Source organism: Drosophila obscura, unplaced genomic scaffold (assembly GCF_018151105.1).
Source record: "Drosophila obscura isolate BZ-5 IFL unplaced genomic scaffold, ASM1815110v1 contig_1, whole genome shotgun sequence".
Classification (NCBI taxonomy): domain Eukaryota; kingdom Metazoa; phylum Arthropoda; class Insecta; order Diptera; family Drosophilidae; genus Drosophila; species Drosophila obscura.
Window position 1 is genome coordinate 3,159,765 of NW_024542679.1, and position 27,403 is coordinate 3,187,167.

The 27,403-nt window shown below is 48.5% G+C and overlaps 13 protein-coding genes across 14 annotated transcripts; 7 read left to right on the forward strand and 6 right to left on the reverse strand.

Moving 5' to 3' along the window:
* Positions 1-3,111: 3,111 nt before the first annotated feature.
* On the reverse strand, positions 3,112-3,590 carry LOC111078700. Its single transcript, XM_022373548.2, has 2 exons — positions 3,519-3,590; positions 3,112-3,450 (listed from the first exon to the last, which is right to left on the reverse strand). The coding sequence occupies exons 1-2, from the start codon at positions 3,588-3,590 to the stop codon at positions 3,178-3,180; spliced, it is 345 nt and encodes a 114-aa protein (XP_022229240.2). The 3' UTR covers positions 3,112-3,177.
* Positions 3,591-5,043: 1,453 nt separating this feature from the next.
* On the reverse strand, positions 5,044-5,529 carry LOC111078692 (pupal cuticle protein C1B). The gene is made up of 2 exons (XM_022373538.2): positions 5,445-5,529; positions 5,044-5,366 (listed from the first exon to the last, which is right to left on the reverse strand). Exons 1-2 carry the CDS (start codon positions 5,454-5,456, stop codon positions 5,136-5,138), a joined length of 243 nt encoding a protein of 80 aa, XP_022229230.1. The 5' UTR covers positions 5,457-5,529; the 3' UTR covers positions 5,044-5,135.
* A 419-nt stretch (positions 5,530-5,948) lies between these two features.
* On the forward strand, positions 5,949-6,568 carry LOC111078688 (neural Wiskott-Aldrich syndrome protein). The gene is made up of 2 exons (XM_022373532.2): positions 5,949-6,039; positions 6,110-6,568. The coding sequence occupies exons 1-2, from the start codon at positions 6,019-6,021 to the stop codon at positions 6,434-6,436; spliced, it is 348 nt and encodes a 115-aa protein (XP_022229224.2). The 5' UTR covers positions 5,949-6,018; the 3' UTR covers positions 6,437-6,568.
* Positions 6,569-7,218: 650 nt separating this feature from the next.
* LOC111078686 (vitelline membrane protein Vm26Ab) lies at positions 7,219-7,791 on the reverse strand. Its single transcript, XM_022373530.2, has 2 exons — positions 7,699-7,791; positions 7,219-7,631 (listed from the first exon to the last, which is right to left on the reverse strand). The coding sequence occupies exons 1-2, from the start codon at positions 7,708-7,710 to the stop codon at positions 7,284-7,286; spliced, it is 360 nt and encodes a 119-aa protein (XP_022229222.2). The 5' UTR covers positions 7,711-7,791; the 3' UTR covers positions 7,219-7,283.
* A 1,686-nt stretch (positions 7,792-9,477) lies between these two features.
* Positions 9,478-11,333, forward strand: LOC111082091 (insulin-like growth factor-binding protein complex acid labile subunit). Its single transcript, XM_022378272.2, has one exon. It carries the CDS (start codon positions 9,526-9,528, stop codon positions 11,233-11,235), a length of 1,710 nt encoding a protein of 569 aa, XP_022233964.2. The 5' UTR covers positions 9,478-9,525; the 3' UTR covers positions 11,236-11,333.
* A 188-nt stretch (positions 11,334-11,521) lies between these two features.
* LOC111082093 (cuticle protein 16.5) lies at positions 11,522-11,954 on the reverse strand. Its single transcript, XM_022378275.2, has one exon. It carries the CDS (start codon positions 11,916-11,918, stop codon positions 11,586-11,588), a length of 333 nt encoding a protein of 110 aa, XP_022233967.2. The 5' UTR covers positions 11,919-11,954; the 3' UTR covers positions 11,522-11,585.
* Positions 11,955-12,359: 405 nt separating this feature from the next.
* On the forward strand, positions 12,360-12,804 carry LOC111082092 (cuticle protein). The gene has a single exon (XM_022373540.2). It carries the CDS (start codon positions 12,371-12,373, stop codon positions 12,674-12,676), a length of 306 nt encoding a protein of 101 aa, XP_022229232.1. The 5' UTR covers positions 12,360-12,370; the 3' UTR covers positions 12,677-12,804.
* Positions 12,805-13,824: 1,020 nt separating this feature from the next.
* LOC111078685 lies at positions 13,825-14,342 on the reverse strand. The gene is made up of 2 exons (XM_022373529.2): positions 14,328-14,342; positions 13,825-14,271 (listed from the first exon to the last, which is right to left on the reverse strand). The coding sequence occupies exons 1-2, from the start codon at positions 14,340-14,342 to the stop codon at positions 13,891-13,893; spliced, it is 396 nt and encodes a 131-aa protein (XP_022229221.2). The 3' UTR covers positions 13,825-13,890.
* Positions 14,343-14,513: 171 nt separating this feature from the next.
* On the reverse strand, positions 14,514-14,857 carry LOC111078693. The gene is made up of 2 exons (XM_022373539.2): positions 14,804-14,857; positions 14,514-14,740 (listed from the first exon to the last, which is right to left on the reverse strand). Exons 1-2 carry the CDS (start codon positions 14,813-14,815, stop codon positions 14,552-14,554), a joined length of 201 nt encoding a protein of 66 aa, XP_022229231.2. The 5' UTR covers positions 14,816-14,857; the 3' UTR covers positions 14,514-14,551.
* Positions 14,858-15,954: 1,097 nt separating this feature from the next.
* Positions 15,955-16,479, forward strand: LOC111078691. The gene is made up of 2 exons (XM_022373537.2): positions 15,955-16,063; positions 16,139-16,479. Exons 1-2 carry the CDS (start codon positions 16,055-16,057, stop codon positions 16,382-16,384), a joined length of 255 nt encoding a protein of 84 aa, XP_022229229.1. The 5' UTR covers positions 15,955-16,054; the 3' UTR covers positions 16,385-16,479.
* A 1,564-nt stretch (positions 16,480-18,043) lies between these two features.
* LOC111078689 lies at positions 18,044-18,625 on the forward strand. 2 transcript variants are annotated; one of them, XM_022373533.2, is made up of 2 exons: positions 18,044-18,156; positions 18,227-18,625. In XM_022373533.2, exons 1-2 carry the CDS (start codon positions 18,133-18,135, stop codon positions 18,542-18,544), a joined length of 342 nt encoding a protein of 113 aa, XP_022229225.2. In that variant the 5' UTR covers positions 18,044-18,132; the 3' UTR covers positions 18,545-18,625. The 2 variants fall into 2 exon arrangements, with proteins under 2 accessions (XP_022229225.2, XP_022229227.2); XM_022373535.2 differs by having other exon boundaries at positions 18,046-18,156; positions 18,230-18,625.
* A 1,397-nt stretch (positions 18,626-20,022) lies between these two features.
* Positions 20,023-21,911, forward strand: LOC111078674 (hornerin). Its single transcript, XM_022373516.2, has one exon. The coding sequence runs from the start codon at positions 20,201-20,203 to the stop codon at positions 21,236-21,238; it is 1,038 nt and encodes a 345-aa protein (XP_022229208.1). The 5' UTR covers positions 20,023-20,200; the 3' UTR covers positions 21,239-21,911.
* A 3,156-nt stretch (positions 21,912-25,067) lies between these two features.
* On the forward strand, positions 25,068-27,286 carry LOC111078675 (protein hunchback). Its single transcript, XM_022373517.2, has one exon. The coding sequence runs from the start codon at positions 25,425-25,427 to the stop codon at positions 26,409-26,411; it is 987 nt and encodes a 328-aa protein (XP_022229209.2). The 5' UTR covers positions 25,068-25,424; the 3' UTR covers positions 26,412-27,286.
* The last annotated feature ends 117 nt before the right edge of the window (positions 27,287-27,403 follow it).

Genomic DNA, 27,403 nt, shown 5'->3' on the forward strand with positions numbered 1-27,403 from the left:
CCTTGCCTTGCCTTGCCTTGCCTCGCCCTGCCCCGCCCCGCCCCATCCAATCCGGATGTTTGGCGGGGACTGAGATTTGGATATACCCTGGCGAAGGGTATTCATCACTCGGCAACACACAGAAGGAAGAGTTCTAGGGGGAGGCACACATCCTTCGATTTCTCATGATTTTGCCTAAATTCTGTAAGCATTTAAGTGCTGAATGCTGCAACAGTTAATCGACAATCTGAACAATCTGAAAGTGTATCAAACACTTCGCCCCATTACGCCCGAGCCTTCCTTTGGCTTGCTTTGAATAATTTTTGATATATTTTTATTTGCCAAAAGCTGCCGTTAAGTCGCGTCGAGTGGAGTGGAGTGCAGTCGCGGTGGGGTTGGGTGTGGGGGGGCCTGTGAGAGGTGTGTGTGAGAAAAACTTAAATTGCATTTTGTTTTCTTGGGTTTTTGTTTTGTTTTTAAGCAGTTAACAAGTTTCCCCTTTGCTCCCAACCCGCACTCGAAATTGTAGAAATTTCTGCTCTAAATGCTCAGCCAGCAAAAGTCTTAATTATGCCACAGATCTGTGGCTGTGGGGCGTGTCTGGGGCGCACACCTGTGCGTGAGGCTGTTGCCAAACCGGACTCCGCTGTGACCCAATGTAGGGCAAAGCCAGATCAACATACTCGCACCATGCGAGTATTGTTCTCGAACAATAACCGATCGATCGATCGATAAATGGCAGAGGCGTGGGCAAGGTCAGGCTAGAGAGGAGAGGCTATGCCATAATTCATGGGAGCTCTGGCTGCCACTTAATTGCCATCCAGCGAGCGAGCGAGCGAGCGACCCACTCCATGCCACACTTTTTGGACACACTTTTTTACGCAAGACTGTTGCACTTAACACTCTCCGCTCGATGGAGGGGAAGGGGCAGGGGCAGGGGCAGGGTGGCCAGGAATGGGAGGCGACAGTGCGCCTGGGCTCTACCCCAAAATTGAATGCGTAAATCTCAGCCTGCGCCGATGAGGCCTGCGGTTAAATGGAAAGGAAAAAGGGGAGGAGTTCTCCTCTGGCTGTACGCGTAACTCGAAGGAGATTTGCATATATGTACACTCGTATACGCGACATTTACTCGACGTAGAGTGGGCGATGACCAGACTTATGGTCTGTTCTGTGCGCAATGCGGTTGTAAATCTCTGAGGCGACGCATTTCAATTAGGAGTAGCAGCCCCTACAGATCCGGCTCCACTCGCACATCTGATATCTACACAGTGCGAAAAATCGCTGTCAATTAATTCTGTGGCACTTGTGCAACACGGCAACAGAGCAACAGAGCAACACAGCGATTAAATCACAACACACACAATTTATTGGGCTCCACAGGTTGAAACTCGAGCGCTTGGCTTGGCTTGGCTTGGCTTGGCGGATGCCGGGTCGAGGATCGGGTTTTTGTTTTCGGTGGGGGGGCCCCAGTCCGTCCCTCCGTTCGTTGGTTTATTGATGTCTCCGATAATTATAATTGATCGAGCAACAAGTTCTAATCGTTTCAATGCTTACTTCTCTCTCTCTCTCTCCCTCTCCCTCTCCCTCTCTGTGGCTTATCGTATCGTATCGTTTGTCTGTCAATTAGACAAGATTGCGGCCACTACGCTACGAGTACTCGCACTTTAAGTGGAGTGGAGTCATGTGCAGTGAGCAGCAGCCACAGCAGAGGGTAATTATCGCATGGGATACACGCATCGTAGGCCTAGAAGTTTATGCGAATTTAAACTAATTGCAGCAGGGGCAGAACATGCTAGCTTTATACCTATACGAATGTGGAGTACCCTGCACAGTTTAGCATAGGATATTCATTTGGATAATTGCATTAAATAGGTTAGAAAATACTTAAATAGAACCACAAAATAAATGCAATAACAACGCTCAATTTAGTCGACTAGAACATACCTTTCAAGGGAACATAAATTACATCAGAGCTGCAAAGAATAATTAGAATAAAACAATAATATAATTAGAGTCATTTGTCTATAAATAATGAACACATTATGGATAGGGAGATTAAATATAAATCTTTTAATTCAACAAACAAAAATTTAGAACTCCATCAAAATCATAGATTTAAGAGCAGTGCAGCCACTAGGAATTACCTTCAGTTAATTTGTTCATAAAAGTTACTGACACAGCATCGAAATTCACCTTAAACTACCCAAACTGATTCCAAAATTGAATGCAAAATTTAAGCTATTCAACAAGGAGTTACCCTGTATTTATGTATGGCTGCCCCTGCCCTTGGGTGGGGTTGCAACGTGACTTAGCAAACACACGCACAAATATACGCCCACAGCATTTTAGTACAGGGTACTCACTCCAGGGTACACTTTGTGCTTGTGTTTCCATGGGAAATGCATTTTCTGGGGCTTCAGCAATTAAAAATCCTCCCCCTCCCCGCCCACGCGTTTCGGTAGAGGCGTGGTCGTCGAGACCAAAGATTTTAATTTAATTTTGCGCTGCAGCAGCAACAAGTAAATTAGTTGCCAGAACTCTGGTCCCACCTGCAGCAGCAGCAGCCACAGCAGGAGAAGGAGGGTAAAGCAGGAGGGTGGACTGTAACTGGGACCGGGCGGGAGGCGTTTCAAAGGCGTTGAAAACATCGAAACGAATTTGCCATCAACGCGAGTCAAAGACTAGATTTAATTTGCAAATTTAGTCGCAGTTAAATGTCGTTCTCCGGGCTCCAAAGACTTTGTTGCCATTTTACACTGTTCACCGGTTGCCGGTTGCCGGTTGCAAGCGGCACGGTATGATTAATGCCACAGATGGGGGAGGGGGGCACAGAACCGTGGCAAGGGGCGTGGTGCCTTTGGCTTATTGATTGTTTGTGATTAACGAAATGCAATTTCAGCGGCGCCTTTTAATTAAGTGCAACAGAAAGGGAAACAAACAGCAGCAGTTGAAGGAGCAGCAACCTCACAACTGTGGCACTCTGCAGCACTCTGTGGCACTCTGTGGCGCACGCAATTTTCAATTAAAAATGACACTCGCTGCTGCTGCCCAAGGATTAGGTTGCGGAACGTGGCCAAAAGTCGATGAACCAGAGAATGACACAGAAAATAAAAAGTCAAGATATTTCTCAGTCAGTCAGCGCGTGGGCCTGTTGCATTGCATCTTTATTTGTTGTATCTGTGGCACGCGTTCGGCATCCTACTTCTTCAGGACAGCGGCAACTGGAGCTGCGGCATAGACCGCCGGGAAGGCGGCGCTGTGGGCCACAGTGTGGGCGCTCACGCTGCTGGCATAGGGCGCCACATAGGGAGCGTACGCGGCGGTGTAGGCCAGAGGCGAGGAGTAAGCCACGGGAGCAGTGTAGGCCAGGGGAGAGGAGTAGGCCAGTGGGGCGGAGTAGGCGGCATTGTAGGCCACGAGTCCGGGATTGGCGGCAGCGGCGGCGAACAGAGCGCACAGGACGAGGGCGAACTGCAATGGCGGAGAAAGGATGCAATGAGAAGGGAGCTTCTTCGGCAGCAGGGATCAATTTTACTTACGAATTTCATCATTTTGCTGACTGTTTGGTTTGGTTGTTTGTGCTGCTTGGAAGCTAGACTTCTGAATGACATCTTTGCCACAGCCCCTCACGGTTTATATAGTCAGAAGCCCCAGCCCCAGAGCAAAACAATTAAAGCCCATCCTTGACGATAGCCACAACGTTAAATGGAAGCACTTCCATCACGTACGGATATCATGGCCAAATCAGGGCCAACATTTTGGCCTACACACGCACTTTGCATGGCCATTGAGCAGATGTCCATATGCCCAGATGGCAGTGGATATGTTTTTTTATATGCTCTGCATTCCCATCCTATCTATATCTGCTTTCCATATCTCTTCTATTCCTCCTCTTCGTGGGTATATGCATGTTTGCTCCTCTCCCACAATGCCATTTCCGCACTGGCGTCAGCAGCTGCCTTCTGCGGATTCAATTATCATAATTTAACACTTCCCCTCCCTGCGCGAAACACCCCCGCTCCATTGGCGAAGCGACGTGCCTGCCATCTCAACCAACTCCGGTTTTACTTAACTTTATTTTACTTTTATTTTGCTCGCATTTCCATTTACCATTGGCAAGCACTTGAGGCTCGCAGCTCGCTGCTCGATGCTAAATGCGCGATGCGCTGCTACGCATTCTAATCAGAGATGCAACAAAAAAATATAGAAAAGTGGTTTATCCGCACGAGCGAAGGACGCAGCCGGATCGAACCCTTCGGTTAAGGTGAGGGCAATGGAGAGACGAGTGCCAGTAGCATTTGGGGTCAATGAATCTTGTACGACGCATAAATATGCGCATTAAACAATCCAAAAATAATAAAAATATTCCTATTAAAATCAAGAATTCAAAGATTAAAGTTTACATATATTAAAACTAATACTAATATAAGATTATAGATGTTTTAAAAATCTTTACATTTTAAGATTAAAATAATTTTTGTAACTAGTGCCTTAAATATAAGTAAATCTTGTGGCACTAGGATAAAGACCAAATAAGTATATAAATGAATTATTTATCTTTTGGGCAGTAAATCAGCAATCGCCTGAAGAGCCCTTCCTATTAATATTTCACCAAGATCTCTGGGATAATCACATACAAACACTTGGAATTAGCATATTTGTGTCAATAAACACAATTGGGAGATATTATTTATTGGGTAATGCCTTACAGATCATAAGAATGAGGATGATGTTCTCCTAACTCACTAAAGAAGTTGGGAATATTTTCTCCAAGGAGGAAGGAAGGAGATAGCGAGAGCTGCTCTTAACCCTGGAATGTTCAGTCCATAAGAATCTCCTGTTGAACAAACCCTTCCATGGATGGACACCCCACGAATTATTTGTCGATCAAATGAACCAAAATGTTGTTTACGTTTCACGCAAAATGCAAATTATTTATTTCAACAATGATAGTGTATATTCCTGTGTGCAGAAGGTCCTGTTCCCGATTGTTTACTTTCAGTTTGTGTGTGGGGGGGAAGAGAAGAGTCGCTCGGCTGAGGGTGAAGGTGGTGCAGTGCAGTGGTGGTGCAGGTGTATCCATATTGTTGCGGGGTGGGGGTCCAGTTGCCAGTCATGCCAGTGGGAGGATGATCCTCTCCTTAGTCCGTCTCCGATTAGCGGTAGTAGGCGGCATAGGGGTATGCGGAGTAGGCAGACGCATAGGGATATGCGGAGTAAGCGGAGTAGGCAGCGTAGGCGGGGGCAGTGTAGGCGGCGGTGTACGCGGACGAGTAGGGGGAGGCAGCCACCAAGGGGGAGGAGTAGGCGCTGTACGCCAGTGGGGCAGCAATCACCGCGGGCTTGGCAGCCACACAGGCCACAACGGCGAACAGGCACAGAGCAAACTGTGTGGGAGAAGAAGGAAGAGGGAAGAAAATGAAGATTAAGTACTCCTCTGGCAGGGATTATCCTTCGATCCTTACGAATTTGAACATGTTGCTGGCTGGTTGGTTGTTGTTGGTTGGTTCTCAGGCAGTAGACTGATATCTGCTGCTCCCCGGCATCGGAATTTATATAGCAGAACCACAGCAGATGGCGGGGCAAAAAAAACGAAGGTGATCCCTGGAAATTGGTATGCAAGAGCCACGCTCAGATCGGTTCCAAGACCATATACCATATACCGAAGGAGAATCTTTGCCGTGGCACTTTTGGTTTCGTTTCGGAGAGAGAGAGAGAGAGACGCGTGACGAAAAACGATAAACAAATCGAACAGGCAATCGTGCCTCGAATAACGAATAAGCCAGCAAATCCGTCAATCAATGGCTGGATATTCATGGTAGTACGTATTCATACTACAAGTCTTCGCTTCGTCTGACCCACTGGCTAAGCGACTGATCAGCGGATCCGATGAGTACCTCCGGGTTCCAGAAGTTTATAAATGCCAGTCCGATCTCCGGCTGCGGTTTCATTTCATTTGTAGAACTTTGAGCAATCAGAACTCAGATTCCCATACAAAGATATAGATAAAAAGATACGTAGATACGTAGCTACGCAGACATGTACAGATACAGGAAATTAGTAAGTTTCAAGCGCCTGCAAACGCCAGAGAGGACGAAGATGCACTTGCTCAACGATGAACGATCAACAGGTGCTCCTGCAGCTGCTGATGCTGCTGCTCCTACTGACTGCTGCTGTTGCCTCGGCGGGACAGATACGGGATGCTGCCGAGGAGGTGGATGTGCCGCCTGCCCATCGGGCTGCCCCGCCGCCACAGACAGCTGCTGCTGCTGCACCGCCACCACCACTACCACAGGGAGGACCACCGGGCGGACCTCTTGTGGGCGTTGTGGGTGTGCCGCCGCCAAGCTATCCCTTGTTCTACCCAGCTGCGTGGCTGCCATTCGGACGCTACAGCGCCTCCATTCCCCTTGTGCCACCAGCACCTGTGGCACTTACTGGTGCCACAGCACCATGAGTCAGCCTAAAGTCAAGGCCCTAACTGCCGGACACGGCTGTGGCTCTTCTTGTTGAATGTTCGTTTATTATTTGTTATATCTGACGTTTGTTTCGGTTTTGTTTGTTTTTATTGGAAATATACGATTTATAATTAGACCCAAGATGCATCTCTCTCTCTCTCTCGGTCTCTTTCGCTCTGTGAATATATATTCGAATTCTAACACACATTTCTGGCCTCTGTCTCTCTGATTGGCGGCATGACGCAACTTCAGTTTGAAACGGCCGACACGTGCTTGTCCTACTGAAAGATGTTTGCTTGCCGCGCGTATCTATATTCGTATACTCGTATTCGAGTGTATTTCGAGGCACAGAATTTGCATGCGATGACGCAAGTCATTTGGCATCTTTCTAGATGATTTCCGCATTGGTTAATGACTGATGACGAGAGTGTGAAAGGAGTGGAAGGAGTGGCAGGAGTGGCAGGAGTGCCAGGAGTGGCAGGAGTAATGGGGCATCCTTAAATAAGCATCAAAATGCTACTCCTGAAGCTGTAGATGACTCCAATCAAGATACGGATATGAATACATATGGAAACGAATAAGGAAGGAGCTTAGCATATTCTTTTGCTAGTTCTTTTGCTACAAATTAAGAACTTAAGTTCATCCCTAACCAAAGCCAAAGATACTCCAGAGTTTTGGTGTGCCAATTGCTTCGTTTCGTCCCTTTCCGTTTCCTAGAAACTTCCTAGTAAAATCCAAAGTTAACTCTGCCCAAGAACGACATACTTCAGATTCAGTTTGATTTGTGTGTGTTTTTATTGCATTCCAAAGTCAGTTGTCAGTCCGTCTTAGATCCTTTTTTGCCTCTTACAAGACAGTGGTGTAGCCAGCGGCATAAGGATAGCTGGCATAGGGATATGCGGAGTAAGGATAAGCGGAGTAGGCAGCAGCCACTGGGGCAGTGTAGGCAGCAGCCACAGGAGAGGTGTAAGCAGCAGCAACAGGTGCGGTGTAGGCGGCAGCAACAGGTGCGGTGTAGGCGGCAGCCACTGGTGCTACAATCGGGGCAGCGGCGATTCCATTGAAGTTACGTGCCACATACTGGGAGCTGGTGGCAGTCACCACACCCGCAGGAACAGCAGCACCCACCACAACGGCAGGCTTGGCCTCCGCCACACTGCAGGCGATGGCAGCGACGAGGACAACGAGAGCGGACTGCAAGGAGAAGGATATTTGTAGAGATCTCTGTCCGAACAACAATCCGGCATGCAGCAATCCTTACCAGCTTGAACATGTTGAGACTGAGTTGGGAGGGGGCTTTAGTGTGATTTGAGCAAACAAATTGGACTATAATTGATCGAGTGGTCAGCTGTGGTTTTATACCCTCAGACAGCAGACCCCGAGACACTTTTCGATTTTTGATGGTTGAATTTCTGGGCACACATTCGCATGGAATTGGATTGGGCGGATTGTTCTACTGCTTCTGCTACGCGAACGCTGCATGGGAATGCAGAGCAGAGCAGAGCGGAGCGGAGCGGAGCGGAGCGGCCTTTGAGTGCTGGCTACGTGCCCGCGGTTTCGGGGCTTCGTGGAGGTCGAGTCCCCGATCTGGCATTTCGGGCACGTTCCAATTGGTGAGCCCATAAAAGTTGTTGCCGCACTGAAGGTGAGTCTACGGCCAGTGGCCAGTGGCCAGTAGCTGATTGGAGGAGTGATTGATGCGACCTGCCAATGCTAATTGGGCATTGCATTGGCTGATGATGAGTAACCTCTTGTGCCAATAGCCAAAAGCCAAAAGAGCTGGCCAGAAATCAATGGAATCCGATTGCGGGGTGTGGGGTAGGCCGCCGCTTTAATCCGATTTCGATTTGCATCATGCAACATGGCAAGGTTACGCTTGCCACTTGCTCTCAATCGCAATCGCAGTTGCAATTCCATTTATGCAATGCGATTTGAATCCTCCTCCGCTGTTGTTCCTCCTCTAACGAGCTGCATTTTTAATCTCTCTCTCTCTCTCTGGATCTGGCTCTCTGATGCAACGCTTTCATGCAAAAGAAGATACGATAAATAATAATTCAGAATAAAGTTCAATGGACTGTCGAAAGTCATTTCCCTCTCTCTCTCTCTCTCGTTCGTATCTCCTGTCCTATGGAAAGAGTTTCAAGCTCAAGCCACACACGATATACATATATGTATATATACATATATATTTTGGCAAGGAAAATATATATCGCCACTGCATATTTTAATTTGTCTTAAATCGTACATGAAACAGTGTATTTTTAATATTTATTATATTTGCATTCAAAACTTTAAATCTTTATTGACATTTATAGTTCAAATACATTTTTCTGCTTTTCTATTTAAGAGTCCCAACTGGACTCGTACGTTGCACAATTTTGGAAGTGGGTTTTCCAGTTGCGCAACACTTTCGAAAAATTCTGCTCTTCTGTTTGAATACTTTGCAGCTTTGAGCTGGCACTAATAAAGTAAATATTTTTTTTTTATGCCAATGCAATATATTTTACACAGAAAACTTTCAATAATCTGGGACTGTTACGTTGCACCGAATATTTCCGTAGAATTCTTTTGCATTACAAATGCAGCCAACATTTTGTTTGCTCAAATATTTCATTAAGTTGCTTTCAGAAAATGTTGTTAAGCAAGTCAACAATAATTTGTTTTTTAATATTATTATATATTATATACATATATACAATAGGTGTCGTGTTTAACGTATGTTGCAGTATCGAAATCGGGAAAAACAAATAGTTTTTGGCGTGGTTTTGTTTTTTGCGATTTTGACCATATACATATGTACACGTATGTATGTACTATCCGTACTCGTACTCGTATAGTAATGCAATCCATGTATGTCTGGAATCAATAACAAAAGGCAGAGAAATGAAAATGAACAAAACAAACCGACAAGAGACCGACAATTTGTATCGCAAGTCAGTTCCGCAAGTCAGACTTACTGCAGTGCAGAGAACTATCTGGGGGAGAGCGATATCTGCCCATATATAGCATTATATATCCCATATGCAGCGAAACATTTTTGCAGCCTCCAAAACAGTTGGAAATTTGCATTGAAACGGAGCGGTTCGCGATGATGATGATGTTGATGGATATTAGAGTGCTCCGAAAGATGATCGTGTTGTGGATGCTGTTCGCGGCGGCCAGTGCTGGGGACATCAATCTGAGGTGCGACGAATTCGATCCGATGATCTACATGGACGTGAACGAGGCCTTCTGCACGGTGACGGGCTTCATGGTCACCCACAGCCAGAACGTGGTGATAAAGAACGTGCCGGCGGGCAACATGGTCAAGTTCATGAAGTTCTACGAATCGACGCTGCTCTACATGCCCTTCCACTTGTTCGAGACCTTTCCCCACCTCAAGACGCTCGATGTGTCGAACACCAACATCCTGGAGCTTACGCGGAACACCTTCAGTGCGGCCAGCAATCTGACGTATCTGAATCTGAGCTACAACAACCTGACGTCCATCCAGACATCGGTGTTCATTGGAGCCAATTCGCTGATGAGACTCGATCTGTCCTACAACGACATCTCCATCCTGAGCGTGAACGCCTTCTGCGGCCTGCAGATCATCAATAAGCTGCTGCTCACCGGCAATCGACTGCGGGAGCTGCACGACGACATCTTCAAGGACAACGAGTACCTGGAGAATGTCTCCTTCGAGGGGAACTTCCTCACGTACATCCGGCCGGAGGTGTTCAGCGGCATGCGGCGCATCAAGGAGGTGAATCTGTCCAATAACCAGCTGGTGAGCATCCATCCGGACACCTTCGCAGAGGCCGCCAGCCTGGAGAGCCTGATGCTGTCCTTCAACCAGCTGAAGGACTTCCAGCTCACCGACAAGAGCATCGTCCACCAGCTGCATCTGGACAACAACCAGCTAACGAACTTGACCATCAACGCCACGCGCTTCGTGCGCGCCAGCCACAACGCCATCTCCCAGCTGATCCTCCACCAGTCCCTGCAGCTGGAGACCCTCGAGCTGAGCGCCAACCGCCTGCACAGCATCGCCAACGTCACGAATCTCACGTCCCTGCTCTACCTGGATCTGTCCGACAATCCCATCGGACAGCTGAACATCAGCACCTTTGCCCAGCTGAAGAGGCTGCGCAGCCTTAACCTGCGCGGAAACGGCATCCGGGAACTGAAGTTCGGAATGTTCTCCAAGCAGAAGTACCTCGAGGAGCTCGATCTCTCCTTCAACAACATGACCAGCCTCAATTTGGACATGTTCGTGCCGTATCTGGCCAACATCAAGAAGTTTCTGGTGGACGGCAACGCGCTGAGCGAGCTGCAGGGCAATCGCACCTTCGCCGACGCCTTTCCGATGCTCCAGAAGCTGGGAGTGTCCCGTAACCGCTTCAACTGCTCCTATCTGCACCGCCTGCTCATCCCGCCCTCGCTGCCCGAGTCGGTGACCCTCAACATCGAGCCGGACAACAGCCTCGAGGAGACACCGCACATCCGCGACGTCTCCTGCATCAGCCAGTCGCTGCTGGCGATCAACGCCTCCTTCACCGCCGAGGAATCAGCTCTCGAGACGCACATCAGGGCGCTGTCCAAGCAGCTGGAGCTGGTGGGCGCCCACTCCCAGAATCTGGAGCTGCATCTGGCCTTCATGAAGGTCTTTGCCAACATCCTCGGGGGCCTCGTCCTGGTGGGTCTGATCGCTCTGGTCGCCCTCAAGTATCTGAAGACGCGTCGCTCGGGGCGCTACAATCGCAGCAGCATTGTGTTCCATTCGAATGCCACAATGGATGCCAACCTGACGCTGTGAGGCATCCCAAACTCAATTTTAGATATAGCAATCTTACGATACTTAAGTCTCCCTCTCTCTCAAAGAATCTCTGAATAAAATGCAATGCAATAGAATGAACTCGGGAGCTCTCTTATCGCCTGGTGACGTCGGGGCAGAACTTCCTGCAGCCCGTAGCCTTTGTTTCGCAGATAAGTTCAAGCCAAAGACCTTGAAGCCAACCCATTTCCCGATAGCAGACCCCCACCCCCACCCCACCCAACACGAACGAGATTCATTCATTTCTGATGCTTTATATTTTCCATATTCTTCTGCAATTCATTGTGAGTTGTCTTTCAGTCGGTTCAGCTGTTGTTGGACGGTTCCAGCATCTACTTCCTCAGCAGAAAGGGGGCTGCGCTGTAGGCAGCGGTGTAGGGAGATGCCACATAGGGCGCGGCGACGTACGGAGATGCTGCTGCCACATAGGGAGATGCCACATAGGGCGAGGCGACGTACGGAGATGCTGCTGCCAGATAGGGAGAGGCTGCTGCTGCCACATAGGGTGCCGCAAAGTTGCCGTGATATTCCCGGCTGTAAACAGCAGCCGCTGGGGCAGCAGCCACCAGGGGAGCAGAGTAGGCCAGCGGTGCCGCCACAATTCCGGGCTTGGCCGAGACGCAGGCAACCAGAGCGACGAAGGCGAGGGCGAAGAACTTGAACATGTTGAGTGGATTGGGCTGGTTGTACTGTCGAGTGTTTCGAACTGAACTGATGACAACTGCTGCCTGAGCGCGTTAATTTATAGCCAGAAATTCCAACCTGCCGCTGCCTGCCGCTGGCTGCCGCTGGCTGCAGTCAGCCTTCGACAGTTAGAAAAACCAAAACGGCAACCCAAAGGTTTGTATTAATTTTTGGACTTAATTAAAAGAGACTTCCCCACAACACACCACGACACTGGAGTCGCTTGTGTCGACCCACTGGGCGGCGGCTACGTGACTGGCGTGGCCAAAGAGGGGGCCCCCGCACAGAATTCGGCTGAGACCTTGCAAGGCCGTTTGGCAGGCACTTCCAATATGTGGCTGGCTATATAAGCTGCGGCCCGCCGCCTGTTTGGGCATCAGTTGCATTTGTTCCATTCAACAAGTAAAACAATCTAAAAACCAAATCCTCCAAGATGTTCAAGTTCGTCGCCGCCGTTGTCCTCGCTCTGATTGCCTGCGTTGCCGCCAAGCCCGGCATCGTGTCTCCCCTGGCCTACTCCGCCCCCTATGTGGCTGCCTCGCCCTACGTGGCGGCGTCCCCCTACGTGGCGTCTCCGTATGTGGCATCTCCCTATGTCGCCTCCCCGTACACTGCCGCCTACGCTTCTCCATACACCGCTGCCTACACCGCTACCTACGCCTCCCCCTACGCTGCCGCCTACACAGCTCCCTATGCCGCCGCTGCCGCCTACACCGCCCCCCTCCTGCTGAAGAAGTAGAGAACACACCGGAAGTGCCACCCGCCCACCTGTAGCCGCCGGAACGGAAATCGAACGAGTCCCCGCCATGTCACTGAAATAAACTCTAATCAAACGAGAACTGCCAATATCTTTTTCCTTCTTTCTTCTGTGGGCAAACACAGCTGCAAATAGTCGCAAAGAAATATATGCTCGAAGGATATGTGATGGGATGTAGTCAGACAAGACATCTTTTCTCCTCAAGAACTACTTTGTAGATGCCAAAAAAAAGAAGTGGATTGTGCCAGGGGAGGCATCCACCTATAGGAATCCACTTCCATGCAAGATGTCAACTATTCTTTAGTAATTTTCCGTATAAATAGAAACACAATAGTAAATGAAGCAACCGCAAGACAAAGCACAGATTGTATTTGCCTTTTATTTGTTGCAAATATCCGAACTATTCAGGCGTATTATTTCCCATACAAATGCAAGCTGCACCGTCCAGGCAGAGCAGATAACGTGGCTAATTATCCTTGGCGCGTACACATGTTTTGTGTGCGTGCGACAATCGACATTTATCAGAGAAACACGCATTGAGACAATGCAACGTGCCACATTTAAAATTAGACTCCATAGCGTATACGTAATCTGCGACAGCTCACAAACAGAATAGAACAGAACAGAGTCGAGCAGAGGCAAGCAGAGCAGAGCAGAGGGAAATGACACAGCGAGAACTGAACACAACAGAATAGCATTTATTTTATTTGTTTGCCACATTATGCAAAACTTCCATTTAATTCAAATTTTATTAATAACTAGCTGGGCGGGGAAGGCGAACCTTTGCTTTGTGGCAGTTCCATGATAGAGCATGGATATATGTAACTAGCAAATAATTACTGCACATTGCGGGGGAGCTAGATAATTATTAGATCACTGTTTTGGCTGAATTTCAGCTGAATTTCCTATGAAAATTCTCTAAAATATGACAGAGAGTTTCTCCCAATCGCAATCTACATGCATACTACGCAAACCAAGCGTATAGAATTGGTGCATACTTCTAGGCGGAATTGAAAATATTCCCTAGTAGGAAAAATGTTTTGCTGCAAGGCAAGGCACATTTATTTGCACATTTTATGCTGCCCCATCTACATGAAACACGTCAAACGACTTTTCAGGAAGGGATGTAATTCCCTTTAATTTTATTATTTATTTTTAATTTCACGAGTCTGCCCGACAGCCAGCGAGAGTAGCTGCTAGGTACGCGTGAAGCCAATGCTGTTCGTCAGCTGGAAATTGAGGGACAGTCCCAAATTGAAAGAAAAATTGCCAAACGGATTGAGGCTTATATTCTGACCTACGAATAGAGGTTGCTTTTGCTTCTTGTGGGTTTTTTTCGCATTGCTCTGCAGCGGATTGAGCGAGCTATGCAGGAAAAACTGATGGACGCCAATGAAAAATTTCTGCACATCCCCAAACAGATCATTGGGGGAGTACCCCTTGGCGGGATCTTCAATGAACAGAAAGTCTTCCGTCTCCTGATTGAGGTCCAAGTTCCGGCCAAATCCCGTAGAGATGAGAATCGACAAAGGCTGACTGAGGCCTGGCTGCAGCAGAGGCAGAAAGATCAACAGCAACTGGAAAGATCACTCTCAGCATCAAGAGCCAGATGGGCTAAACAGCACCGACTTACACACCACATCCACATGCTCGTAGTTGCTGTCCCAAAACTAAGCCCAAGATATGCCCATGCATCTCCTTTTATACGTAGATTCCTGCCCTGCTACCCGATTCTCACACATAAAGGAACACTCGAAAATATTCAAACCAATTTCACAATTTTATTTTGTGGCTTCAGGGGACAGTCGTCGCTGTCTGTCGGCTGTCTGTCGGCTGCCTGACGATCCCTTCAGATCCTCAGATCCAGCCATGGCCATAGCCGTAGCTCAGGGGGCGCACAATGCTGTGGGAGTGGGTCCAAATGGGGCTGCTGATCACCCGCACCGAGGGCAGACTGTGGTACGAGGTGGTCAGGATGGGCGAGGACGAGTGCAGCAGGCCCGGAGCGGCGCAGGCGAGGGCCAGGCAAAGCGTAAGGAAAACGAACTAAAAGGAAGATGATTTCCTGATAAGTTGATCCCCAGGATGATCCTCAAGGGAATATCTTACCAGTTTGAACATTTTGATAGGGCGTTGGCTGGGGTTCTTGGAGGCAGAGCAGCTGTCAGCAGACTTGATGGCTTGTTCAGCGCGTGGCGGCTTTTTATAACGAAAACCCCCCCCAGAAGCAGCAGCCAAGAAGCCAGACCAATCACCCAACGACCTTGATGCCACCAAGAGACTGCAAAGTCTCTTAAAGCGGCTCATATTTCCACCTACCATTCGCCTGACTTTGGTTTGGAATTACTGAAAAGTGCACCACTAAACCGCTGCACCACTGCAGCACCTCTGCTGCGACTCGGTCTGATTGGGAAATGCTCTCCGATGCTGCTGCAAAACTGCGTAGTTCTACACAGTAAACAAATCAACAGCTTACCCAAAAAAACAAGAGCGGAAAAACAATCAACAGAATTCTTTTTCGGTATAAACAAAAACCTCATTTAATTGATTTTAGGCGTGGGAGTTTGTTTATGGAACTTGCGAACAAAGAAAAGCAGAGGCAACATCGCAATTTTTGGCAATTGGCACCCACTGTCACCCACTGACACCCACTGACACCCACTGCCACCCTCAGCCTCATTCTCGCGCTGACCTTGAAAGCCTCTCAACCAAAAGGAAGGAAAAATACCGGAAGTGCGTCTCTGTGGCAGGCTCATTTAATTGTTTATTTTGGACCAACACCAAGACCTACACCAATACACCCCACCCACCAAAAGGCCTATAAAGGGAAGTAAATAAACGCCTTGGCCTAGGCCAAGGCCATGGACAGCAGGAGGACGAGTGGGAGTGGGAGTAGGAGTAGGAGTGACAACCTCATCCATGTATGTATGTATGTATGTTTATGTGGCATGCTTGACTATCTTGTCAGGGGAACACTCACGACTCAACACAATCCGATTCGAATCAGATTTCTGAGTTCTGAGTGGCAGGGAACGACGAACGAGTTTCCCTGTGCTGCTGCAGCAGTCCGCTCTGTGGCAGCAATTGCAATTGCTGCGCCATTCCCAGCCATTCCTTTTGCCATTCCTTTTGCCATTCAAAGTGAGTTAAGGGCTTCTTTCATTTGCCGCCTGCTCCGCTGCTGGCAAATGCCTTTGACCTTGGACACCAAGACCAATACCAATACCAATACCAAGAGCGGCACCAAAGTGAAGGTTTCTGGGTTTCTTTGTGTGGTTTCTGGGCTATAAAAGGCCCATCCATCTGGCGGCAGGGATTCAGTTTGCGATCACTGTCCCAAGGAGTTGCAACGCGATAGAAATGAAGCTGGTAAGTGCTCCGAGAACCACCGACTAGGAGTGTTCCTCCGACCCCTTCTAATGGCAGTTTCCATCCCAACTTTAGCTGATTTTTGCCTGTCTGCTGAGTCTGGCTCTCGGCCACGAGGTCTACACCTATTATACCCCATCGTACGGATACTATCCGTCGACCTATGCCCGTGCAGCGGGTGTCCTGCCGCTGGCCTATTCCCGCCTGGTGGCTCCTGCGGCTGCCGAATCGCATCTGTACCACAGCGTGGCGACTCCCAACTCCTTCCAGCAGCAGTACCGCAGCGAATACAAGCCCCTGACCTATGAGTATCTCTATTGAACAGAGAGAGAGAGAGTGGGAGAGAGCAAATAGCTGTCTCTCCCTGCCGCATCTCGTAACCAAGTGAAATTTGAATAAAGTTTGTCCACTCCCAACGCAAGTGTTTAACTGTGGCTTATCCCCCCTTAGCCCACCATTATCATTGTCATTGTCTCTCTCTGTGGCAGACTTCCCTGAGAGCAGACCCTCTGACCCGCTGTCTGTTGAACCTGGGGTTCAGCCTGCCATTGTTGGATGGATCCCCGATCCCCGAAACAATGAATGGAATGGCTCAATGGCTCAATGGCTGCCCTTGCCCTTGCCCCTGCCACTGCTACTGCGAGTAGTGTATCGAATGACCCCAAAATGAAGTTCCCTGCTCTTTGCAGTTATTCACCTGTATGCCACCTTCTGCTAAGTGGCAAGTGGAGGCTCGTCTAAATTTATCCACTCTCGAAAGTGGCAACAAATTAAGCGGGGCGCCCTGCCATGTCGCACGTCACCAGCGGAGGCCAGAGAAGCCCTAGAAGCGACCCCATGACTGCAATGTGACCGCACAGCAGCGCACAACTTTTGACGCTGCGACGTGTGTGTGCTGGCGGCGGAGGGAACGTGACTGGTGACCCCAGGCTGGTCACATGGCATCCCCTCCCACATGCATCTCTCGCACGCAAAGATTCCCTGCCAAAACCGGAAACCAATTGCTAATCTAATTATCGTGAATTAATTAATATCTGATTGGTTGATACACTGCAGAAAACGATTCGATTGAAGTTTGGGCGTACTTTGGGCATTTCAGGGAAGAATTTATTAAAAATGCGACTCACCAGGAGCCTAAATCCTCATCGATGTGCCTGTAACGAGAAAGATATTACATTAAAAATTTTATAAATAAATGAATATTAATCAAAGAGGCTAAAAAATCACTAAAATATAATACAAGTATTTGCCATTGTTTATTTAAGGCATTGAATAATTTAATTCCCATGGGCAAACACTTCCACAGACACCCCACATCCCAACTCTAAGAACTATCCATACAGAAAGAGTCCCAACCTCCCCACCCCCCACTCGACAGCAATTAACAAAGTGTATTCTGTGGTCAATTATGGCAAAGATTTATGATTACGAGAGCCAGAGATTGGACCTTATGCACAGCAAATTAGAAGCGACTCCTCTGCCCAGTGGATGCCACTGGGAGTGGGGGCATGCAGCATCGTGTGGCATCAATATCAGCTTACTGCACATCTCTCTCGCTCTGCAAACAAGTTTAATGCTTCAGCTTCAGCTTCGATTGCTCCGCATGAGTCCATGAGCCAGTTCAAGGTTTTTTTCAATGTCCAATTAATGGTTGAGGAAATCCCTGGCAGGCAGGCATGCCACATGCAACATGCCACATGCAACAGGCAGGCAAATCTATGCGAACAACAAGCTTACACTCTCCAACCAAGCAGGGGAGCAGAACAGAGAGAGAGAGAGATTGCAGATGGCAGCTTCGTGATTCGTGACCGAAAACCAGAACAAACAGAAACCAGAATGGACAGAATGGAACTCTCAAGCCTTTGCCAAGCCGTTTACCCATGAAAACAGGCTTTGGCTGCCTGTTGTCCCCCATGTTGAGTCCCCACTGAATACAGAAGAACACTACGAGTATATGTATAAAAGGCCCCCAGGAAGGCAAGGCAGAGCTCAGAGCAGAGTGGCCCGTGGTCCGGAGAGGAATCAAGGAATCAAGACATCCAACGACGCAGTTTGCAGGTTCGCACAAAATGCGCAATTACTCGAATCTTTGGGTAGGCAAATCCTTTCGTCGATCGACTTGTTGACAGTGTTTTAACGTGCCCCTTTGCCCCACCGTTGCAGCAGCAGCTAGTGCTGGTGTTGCTGATGGCCAGCACCTGCGTCAAGGCCAAGCCGCTGGTCTCCTTTGGTGTCAGCTACCAGCAGCCGCAGCCCTACGTGGGACCAGGACCCTACTACAACAGCTACTACGGCGGACCAGCAGGACCAGCAGGACCCTATCAGATTGGCGGCGGCTACTATTCCAGCTCCAACTCCAACCACTACTACAGCAGTCCGGGTGGGCCGTATCCCTATCGGTATCCCTATGCTGCAGGACACCGATACGGGGCCCTCGATGTGGGCATCGGCGCCCTGTCGCTAACCCCATTCCTCCTCTGAGAGAGCTGCCAGAACAATCGATCTCGAACAATCCACACAGCAAACAGCAAACAGTAAACATTAAACAGAAATGAAAAAATATACAAAGACTTTTCATTGTTTTCCACGGCACGCATTGCCTAAGCCTCCAATGCCAGGAGGTGACCAGAACTCGACCACCAGGTGGCCACAAAAGCGGAATCAAAGTCGAGTGAGCCCAATACGTGACATTTCCTCGGAGTGTTGAGATTTCCTTCTCCTTTACGTGTGACCCACTGACTGACTGAATTTTCCAATTCCAATTCCCTTTTGGCTTTGCGCTGTCTTTAAGATTTTCGCTGATTATGCTGCCGCTGCCGCTGCTCCTGCCGCTGCCGCTTCTCCTGCCGCGGCTGTCCTTGCCGCGTTCGTCGCTGATTTTATTTTTAGAAGACTTTTCCCATCTTTTCTCATCCATTCCTTTCTTCGCGGGCTGTGCATAACCGCAGTGCGTTAGCAAAACGTGCACAAATCGCCTTGGGGAGTGGGTGGTTGGTGGCTGGAAGGTGGGAGGAATGTGGGCTTGGGTTGCTTTGTCTTTGGCTCTTTCTTGGGTTAAGCGCATAATTGCAGTCATTATCCGGAATTAGATTAGCCCTGTGGCCTCATTCAGATCTATTTCAGGCGGGGGGACACTCAACACTCTCTGTGTGAATGTTTGAGCAACAATAAATGAGACTTGATTATCCTTCTGTATAATTCTTTGCCTATTTCGGCCATGAGCTTCCTGCCGAACAAGCAAAAGGTTAAGGTGCACAAATGCTACCCACAAACGATACATAACTTCCGGGTGCACATTCCCTTCCCTTTCCACTCCCATTTTTGGCCACGAGTTCTGCGAACTTCTGCTGCCCACTGGGCATCAGATAACCAATTTCTTCACGTGAGTCGCATTCACATGCGCGGCTGATTTCCTGGCTCTGTCACTAGTTTCAGGTGACGGCGATGCCTGTGTGGAATGACGTGCTAGAATCACGTTCCCCTTCACGCACAATGATGGCAGCTCAGAAGTCCGACCAGCGGCGTCCATCAGGCATCAGCCAGCCGCACAATGGGGAAGCCATCAGCAGTCACGTTGAGTGGAAAAGCCCAAGCGTTAGGCTGGGGCCAGCAACAGCAGCAACAGCAGCAACAGGCAACAGGTAGAAGTCCGCCCCCTCACCACCCTGCCAGCCATGGGCCTTCATTAGTTGGGTGTCTGCTTCAGCGTCGTCGTCGATGAGTCCAGGCCTCGTCGTTGTCGTTGTCGGGTGTGTGTCAGTGTGGCATGCCTCGTCGGGCTGCGCTCGTAACACGAGCAACGAGCTGCGAGCTACGAGCTGCGAGCTACGAGCTGCGAGCCCTCCTGTGTGTCCTCGTCGCAGGCGAAGGTTGAAACGAAGCGAAGCTGCCACACACGACATTGAGGATGTGTATAAAAGCAGGCGCCGCCGTGCAGCCAGCAATAGTCTTTGCCAGAACTCACGGGACGCGATAACCTCTAGAGAAGCCTGCTCCAAAGAAAGCAACTCCCAAGCAGCCAATAAAGCAGCTGCCTGCTCCAACAGAACACTCGAGTTCCGATTCGACGGAGACACAGTGACACAGTGAAAAACCAGTGAAGAGTAAACTCTTAAAGACAAAATAAACTAAACTGAAATGGATAATCTTTCGGCGAACAACGGCTCCAAGTCGAGCTCCAGCGGCAGCTCGGCGGCCAGCTCATCGATGGATCTGGGCAGTGGCAAGCAGCGCCATCAGCGCGGCCAGAAGAAGCTCTCCCGCAGCCGGAGTCTGCTGCAGTTGCTCAGCAGGACGCTGGGCAAGCACTTCCACCACCATTCGCATCATCCGCAGCACGAGACGGTCTACAGCAGCCAGGACGACATCCGCAGCAGCTCCACGGACTCCTTCAGCCTGAGCTACGAGCGCGGCTCCCACGAATGCACCGGCGGCATGTCCATGCACATGAACGGGGGCTCCAGCCAGGATCTGGAGGAGCACACCTCGAGGGCCTCCCCGGCCTCGGGATACTCGCGGTACTCGCCCACGGGGCTCGACTACTACGACAACCAGGGGCACATCTACGTGGATGCCGTCTTCCGGCCGGGCAGCGCCATGGAGCAGCTGCATCCCCAGATGCACTACGACGAGGACAGAAGCGAGGGCGGCAGCAGCGAGGGCAGCAGCAGCAACGAGGGCGAGGGAGAGGGCGACAACGACGGCGACAATGAGCGCGAGGATGAGAACGAGAACGATAATGAGAATGAGAACAGGAACAGGAAGCAAAGATCCCCATCGGCGGCATCCGCCTCCGCTTCCGCCTCCAAATCGCACGGTCTCCATCTCAGCCGCATCTCCATCTCCTCGTCGGTCAGCCGGATGCTCCAGCACTTCTCCAGCTCGGCGGCCACCACTGCAAACGCCTCGCTGCGCTCCCTCTCCTGCAGCAGCACGCCCCTGCATCGGCAGCTGAAGAAGAAGTCCCTCTCGCCCCACAACTCCAACAGCAGCAGCAGCAGCAGCCACTCCAGCAACTCCAGCGCCAAGTCCACCTCCTCGAAGAAGGACAAGAAGCAGCAGAGCATCCTGCGGCCGCCAGTGCAGTATGTCTACATGAAGGGCATGTCCGGCCTCTACTCGCGAGTGCCCAGCTATGCGGTCTGCTGTCCCTACACCCTCCAGCACATGTACTAAGCGCACCACAGTGGAAGAGTATTTGATGGATGCTGCAAGAACTGGAACCGGGTGGACTGGTTAGGGATCTCAGGATCCCAGTGATGTACGATGAGTGCCTAAAAACGCCAAGCAAAGGAAGCTGAAGATGGGAAACACGCAACGCAAAAGCACGAGGGGAATTCTTCAGCAGAGAGCATATTTTATAAATGTGTGAAAGCTGGGAATAAATCGCTGCGGATTGGGCCCATGAGTGTACCTACCCCCAAAAATCGAAACATATATACATATATGAATGTAATCTATATACGATATATACAATATATACGATATATAGACGTTGTGTATGTGCTGCTATGCTACGATAGATGCAACCTTAGATGATCCAATTGTCTTTGGCCAGTACTGTAGGGACTTTCAGTTTACAAACTAAATGAAACCTAGTTTTAGCCTAAAGCAAATGTTATTTAGATTATTATCTGCCCCCTCCCAAACCCCTACCCCTTGCACATATCTTCCGACAAGTAATCTTAATGATTAGACTCGATTTTTGAGACACATTTAGTTTGAAATAAAAACAGAAAACAGCAAACAGAAAAAGATAAACACAAGGTTTTTGCACTTTTGAAAATAGTTTTCCCTTTACTTTGCACTCATTTCAATTCGATGACAAACAAAAAAAAAACAATTTCAAATTGACGAATTTATACAAAAAGAAAAAATTAAACAACAACAAAAGAAAATGTCTTAAAGAACACTCTAATAACTAAAAAACAATTTTACAATAATTCACAAATTTTTTAAAGCAAAAATTAATTCTAACAAAATGAACTAAAAAATATCAATGAAATGAACAACAACAAAAAACTTTATGGTAGTTGGAGAAAATAAAAACTGTAGCGACAAATGTAATTAGAGGCCTAAGCAAAATGACAAACAAAATACATATATACAATATATACATAGCTATAGATTTATTTTTAGTATATATATATAATCTACAATTAAAACTAGATGTCAATGGAATAAATATACATGAATGACTATTACCAAACATAAAAACAAAAAACAACAAAAAAGAAAACCCCTTCTTTTCATTTTTCAGTGGGGAAACAAGGTACAAAAACAAAAACTAAAATCAAATTTCAGTCAAGGCGATTGGCATGGAAAATCAAGGAGAGCTTCAATTCTAACGGTTAAGCGCAAAGCTTAAGGACACCGTTAACGTAGGCAAAAAGCTCTCTCTGAGAGAGCGAGTGGCCTCCGTTTTGTTTAGAGAACAGTTCCGCCCACTGTTCCCACTGGGAACAGACGCCGAAAGTGTGCCAGTGCATGGACTCCATTCCGATTCTACTGCTGCTGCCTGCTGCTGTTGTTGTTCCTGCTGTTGATGATGTAGGCAAAGTCCTCAAAATCAAGTTGCTGAAGGACTCGACCTTACAGTTTTAACATACGAGAGAGCGCATATCGTATCATGTCCATGTCCAGGCCAATGTCTGTGCAATTCCGTGACGTTAATCGGCGATGCTGGCTGGCTACCTGCCTGCCTGCAACCCACTGCCCCACTGGTGGAGCGTTTAAAATTTGATGACACCTCAATTATGTAGGTTTCCCAATGGGTGGGCTGTGGGTTGTGGGCTGAGGGATGAAGGTCTCTTCTCTTTCTCTCTCTCCCCCTCTCTCTGATATCCGTCACCTCTTTTCAGGGTCATTGTCTCTTTGAACCCTTTCTTTCCTTTCGGATGCTTAGCCCACAATAAACAAGGCGCCCGTAGCTCAAGGAGCCGCATATCCTTGGCACACTTAACGTCCCAACAAAATCATATTAAAATTCATGATTTATCTGCAAACAAACAAATGCCCTCAGACTATGGTTTTATTCAGTGGAAATCCACACAGCCAAGAAAAGAGGAAAAACAAATCTCGTTCTCTGATAGTTTTCTGTGTGACGCAGTTGGAAAATGTTCTCTTATTTATTTTTGGTGTTTTCATACGCCGGAAACACTGAGTTGCACGAAAAGAGATGTGCATGGCAAAAAGGTCACGAAGGGGTTACGGGTAAGGGCAAGGGACAACAAACCCCTCGGCTGAGTTCCTGGAAAGAGCCAGCAATAGCCAAAGACAATAAACTGTCAATAGCCTTCGGGGCTAAAATGCCGTCTCAATGATTCCATTGCAGGAGTTTTAACGAATTGAAATTATTTACTTGATTGTTAATCTATTTCGATAATGTTTCTATAGAATGAAGCCATTTGTTATCTGTTTATTAACACGGAAAGCTATGTATATCTCTCATTCCGGAGAAGACGAGTTCCTGGACTTGAACGGCATAGACTCCTGCAGATTCTGAGATTTCGTCTATAAAAAAAACCTTTTCCATACAGCCAATTCCATTTGCAAAATCCCTCCAAATGTGGCCAAGTGGAGGGATTTTAAATGCAATGCCCCATTTCCCATTTGCGAATTGTACCACATACACTCGTAGTTTTTATAATTAGCTTTCAGTTGGCAACTTTTAACTTTCGATTGGCAAATCGCAGAGTTCATTGATCCGCAGGATAACATCGAGGCTCATTTATTAATCCATCCGATGGCCAGCTTCATTAAGTCCCAAATGAGTTAATGCCCGTCTAAATGGATGCGACAAGACGCTTAGCAAGTCAGCGCCAAAGGAACACCCACACCAGTCGCACAGTCGAGCCCCAAAATGACTTGAAAATTGTGTAATTTTGGGGCAGGGTACGGGCAGGAAGAACTCACGAAAGCGAGAAATCAGTGGCCGCTCTGACGTCAGTCGCAGTCGAAACAAAACAAAAAACACACAGCAGCAATTGCGCCTCTAATTAGAAGTTCAACATTTTGAGGCGTGGAGTAATCGCTGTTGACACCTCCTTAAATCTCTTCCCGCTCTGCTTCGCGTGAGACCAAGAGCAAGACAAAGGACTTCATTAGACCGCCGGCAACGACGTTGTCGTAGATTGTCTTAAAATGTTGTCCCATAAAATTGGCATTCGGCTTTATTTATAGCACATTAAAATCAATTTTGTGCGTAATTAAATAAAATCCAACAACAATGGAACTAATGGCAGGGGAGGCCCGGCCCCGAATCTATTTTTGCCGTAATAGGGGAGGGGCCCAGCACTTCTTGTGGCCTACCAAAGGGGCTGTCACTTGAAAACTGTCATAACCAAGGATATTTTTAGTCGAATCCCTCAAAGGAAAGCCAAGCCTCGCCTTTAAAGGCTATTTTTAACCGAACGAAAACCCGAAATGGAATCAAACGCGAAACAAAAGGAAATGCAAAATGGGAAATGGAAAAGCGTCTAGCTGATTAATAATTGATCGAACGATGGAAGGAAGGCAGCGAAAACAATTAAAAGTCGAGGGACGAGCGGGACAGGCGGAGAGCAATCGAGAGCAAAGTCCAGAAGTTGATGGAAAGTCAGGCGCCCTAAGGCGGCTCCCTGAGGGGGGCGGGGCGCGTGCATTGACACCACCTGGCGGCCGGCGGCGACGCCAGCGAACAGGCCACACAACACAGCACAACGGTAAACAAAATTCGCTTCCCGTTTTATGAGATGAGGCAACAAATGCGGGCGAGCAGCAGGACAAAGGAGAGCGGGTGGCAGAGGAGGGTGGCAGAGTGCAGGGTATATCGAATGCAAGGCCAGGCACTGCCCGCATTCTCTACGCTTCCTCTCGCACTGAATCTCACCCTCTCTTGGACCTGCCTTGGAGTGCACTGTGCAGAGAGCGCGCGAGAGAGACCGTGTGCAGACCTTCGCAGACACCGGGCGAGTCTATAAAAGGAGGCGGCTTTCGATTCGCCGACTCAAACGCGGCAGGACAACGTAACTAAACGAACCGAGCCAAAACACACTCTCCCGAAGCACGAAGCACGAAAACCGAGGCACGAACTACGGCACGAAACAAGCTAGCGGCAAACAGCAGTCGGCGGCGTCTCTCGCGGACAAAGACCGGTTACAATAACAAAGGAAGTGGATCTCGGGGAGGGCAGACGGGAAGCGGAAAAGCACCGGAAGTGCAGCCATTTGCACTGCCTTCAGCCTCGCCCCCGAAAAAGGAACAAGGAAAAAGGAAACAAGACAACAGCAGAACAGGAGAAACAGCAGAAACAGGGGGAATCAGGAAGCAGACTGAGGAAATTACTTTTGGCCAGAAATTGAATTGAATTGCCAGCCATTCCATGGGTACCCCGCATGTTTGCTTTGCGGATGAGCTGCCGCAGTCACAGCGGCCGAGACGGAAGGAGAAGGCCTCCTCCAATGGGAGCAACGGCAGTCTGAATAACAACAACCAAATGGGCAAGAAGTCCATGTCCGAGCTGGAGGTGTGCTCCTCGCCGGGCAGCAGCCTCAGTGTGTCGCCAGTGCCCCGCTTCGAGCGGAACCTGGGCTTCTTTCGGCAGCTGAGCCGACGCTTCGGCCTGAGGTCGCAGGATGACCTACTTCAGTCGGATGACGCAGTCGCTGCCGCTGCAGTGGCAGTTGCAGCCGTGCAGCACCACCACCATCACCACCAGCAGCAGCAGCAGCAGGAGGAGGATGCACACAGTTCATCGACCGACTCGTGCTCCTCGGGGCGTGGCCTGGCCGTACACCAGTCGCGACTGGAGCTAATGTCCATGTCGTGCGCCTCCAGCGAGACGAGCAGCACCCTGGACATTGAGGAGCAGCAGGAGCACCTGCAACAGCAGCAGCACCAGCGCCAGCAGCTCCAACTGAAGCTGAAGCAGACGAGCCGCGCCAGCTTCTCGCGGCTGCATCGTCGCTCCACATCCTCGCTGCGCCGCGCCTTCGAGAGCCTCTCGCTGACCTCTCGCTCGCTCTCATGCAGCGGCCCGTCGCCACCACCGCCACCACCCCCGGCGGCCGCCAACCAGTCGGCAATGCCACTGAAGTCGGCTCTCAAGTCCGCCTCGAATGTGGAACTGCACCAGCAGCAGCAGCAGCAGCAGCAGCCGAGCAGCAGGCCAACAGCCGTCACCAAGTGCGGCAGTGGCTGCAACGCCGCCTCGTCTGGGGCAGGTGGCAAGAACGCGGGCAAGGGGAAGCCGCCGCCGCAGAGAATTCTACGGCAGCCCGTCTCCTACACATATCTGAAGGGCATGTCAGGCCTGCCCACCCAGCGGGTGCCGCGCAGCTCCGTCTGCTGTCAGTATGCGAGGCGTTAGAAGGCGTTAGAAGGCATTAGAAGATTCTAGAGTCACATTTCCCCATTTCCCCATTGCCTACTTTTTCACCCGAAATTCATTTCAAAGTCTGTGATACAACAAGCCTTCCCCTCCTTCCCTACCCCCTCCCAACCAACCCAAACTTCACCACATCCATCATATCCGAAAGTCTTCACCAAACAAAAAACTTAAAAAGGGAAAAACAAACTACAAGAATTGAAATGAGAAATGAGAAAATTTTATAAAAACTTGAATAACTTTTGCACTTGGAAAACCAATCCAAAAAAAAATATACTTAAAATATATACAAGAACAAGAATTATTAAGTAGAGAGTAGAGGCATTCGTCATACATATACACATATATATATATACATGCAATTATATATATCCGCTTGATTCTAGATCTAAGGATCATTCCCCACACACACACACATACCAAAGACTGTAAAAGAAAAATTAAATTGCATTTTCATTTTCATTGCGCAGTTGTAGATTTCCTTTAGATATATGTATAAATTCCTAAACGATTCGTGCCTTTATCGGAAAAGTCAAAGCAAAAGAAAACACACAAAAAACAAACAAACAAACAAAAGAGAGAATTAAAGTGAAATAAATCTTTATGCAAAGGAAAAGAGAAATATGTATGATAAGTTAAGTGTAGATTTTGCTTAGTGAATGTTTAATGGGATCAACAATTTGTCTGGCATTTATCTATGTTCCGAAATACAACAACCTTAACTTTAGCATTAACTTTAACATTAACTTTAACATTAACTTTATCTTCAATTATTTACATTAAGAACTTGTTCCATTCCAATCAAAACAACTAATTTGCCAAACCAGAAATTATATATAGGATATATAGTTAGTAAAAAGATATAGGAACAGCACTCCAACTCCAGCAAAAGTAGAAATATCTATAACCAAAAAACCAAGCCAAAACAAGAGCGCAACTGACTTGAGAGAGTATTAACAATGTACTTTACGGCG

Bases quoted from the DNA above. Each gene is read 5' to 3' on its own strand.
- LOC111078700 (XM_022373548.2), bottom strand. From the start codon at position 3,590: ATGTCATTCAGAAGTCTAGCTTCCAAGCAGCACAAACAACCAAACCAA. The intron at 3,451-3,518 runs GTAAGTAAAATT...CCGCCATTGCAG, and splicing joins TCAGCAAAATGATGAAATTC to TTCGCCCTCGTCCTGTGCGC.
- LOC111078688 (XM_022373532.2), top strand. From the start codon at position 6,019: ATGTACAGATACAGGAAATTA. The intron at 6,040-6,109 runs GTAAGTTTCAAG...AACGATCAACAG, and splicing joins TGTACAGATACAGGAAATTA to GTGCTCCTGCAGCTGCTGAT.
- LOC111082091 (XM_022378272.2), top strand. From the start codon at position 9,526: ATGATGATGATGTTGATGGATATTAGAGTGCTCCGAAAGATGATCGTG.
- LOC111082093 (XM_022378275.2), bottom strand. From the start codon at position 11,918: ATGTTCAAGTTCTTCGCCCTCGCCTTCGTCGCTCTGGTTGCCTGCGTC.
- LOC111082092 (XM_022373540.2), top strand. From the start codon at position 12,371: ATGTTCAAGTTCGTCGCCGCCGTTGTCCTCGCTCTGATTGCCTGCGTT.
- LOC111078689 (XM_022373533.2), top strand. From the start codon at position 18,133: ATGCGCAATTACTCGAATCTTTGG. The intron at 18,157-18,226 runs GTAGGCAAATCC...CCACCGTTGCAG, and splicing joins GCAATTACTCGAATCTTTGG to CAGCAGCTAGTGCTGGTGTT.
- LOC111078674 (XM_022373516.2), top strand. From the start codon at position 20,201: ATGGATAATCTTTCGGCGAACAACGGCTCCAAGTCGAGCTCCAGCGGC.
- LOC111078675 (XM_022373517.2), top strand. From the start codon at position 25,425: ATGGGTACCCCGCATGTTTGCTTTGCGGATGAGCTGCCGCAGTCACAG.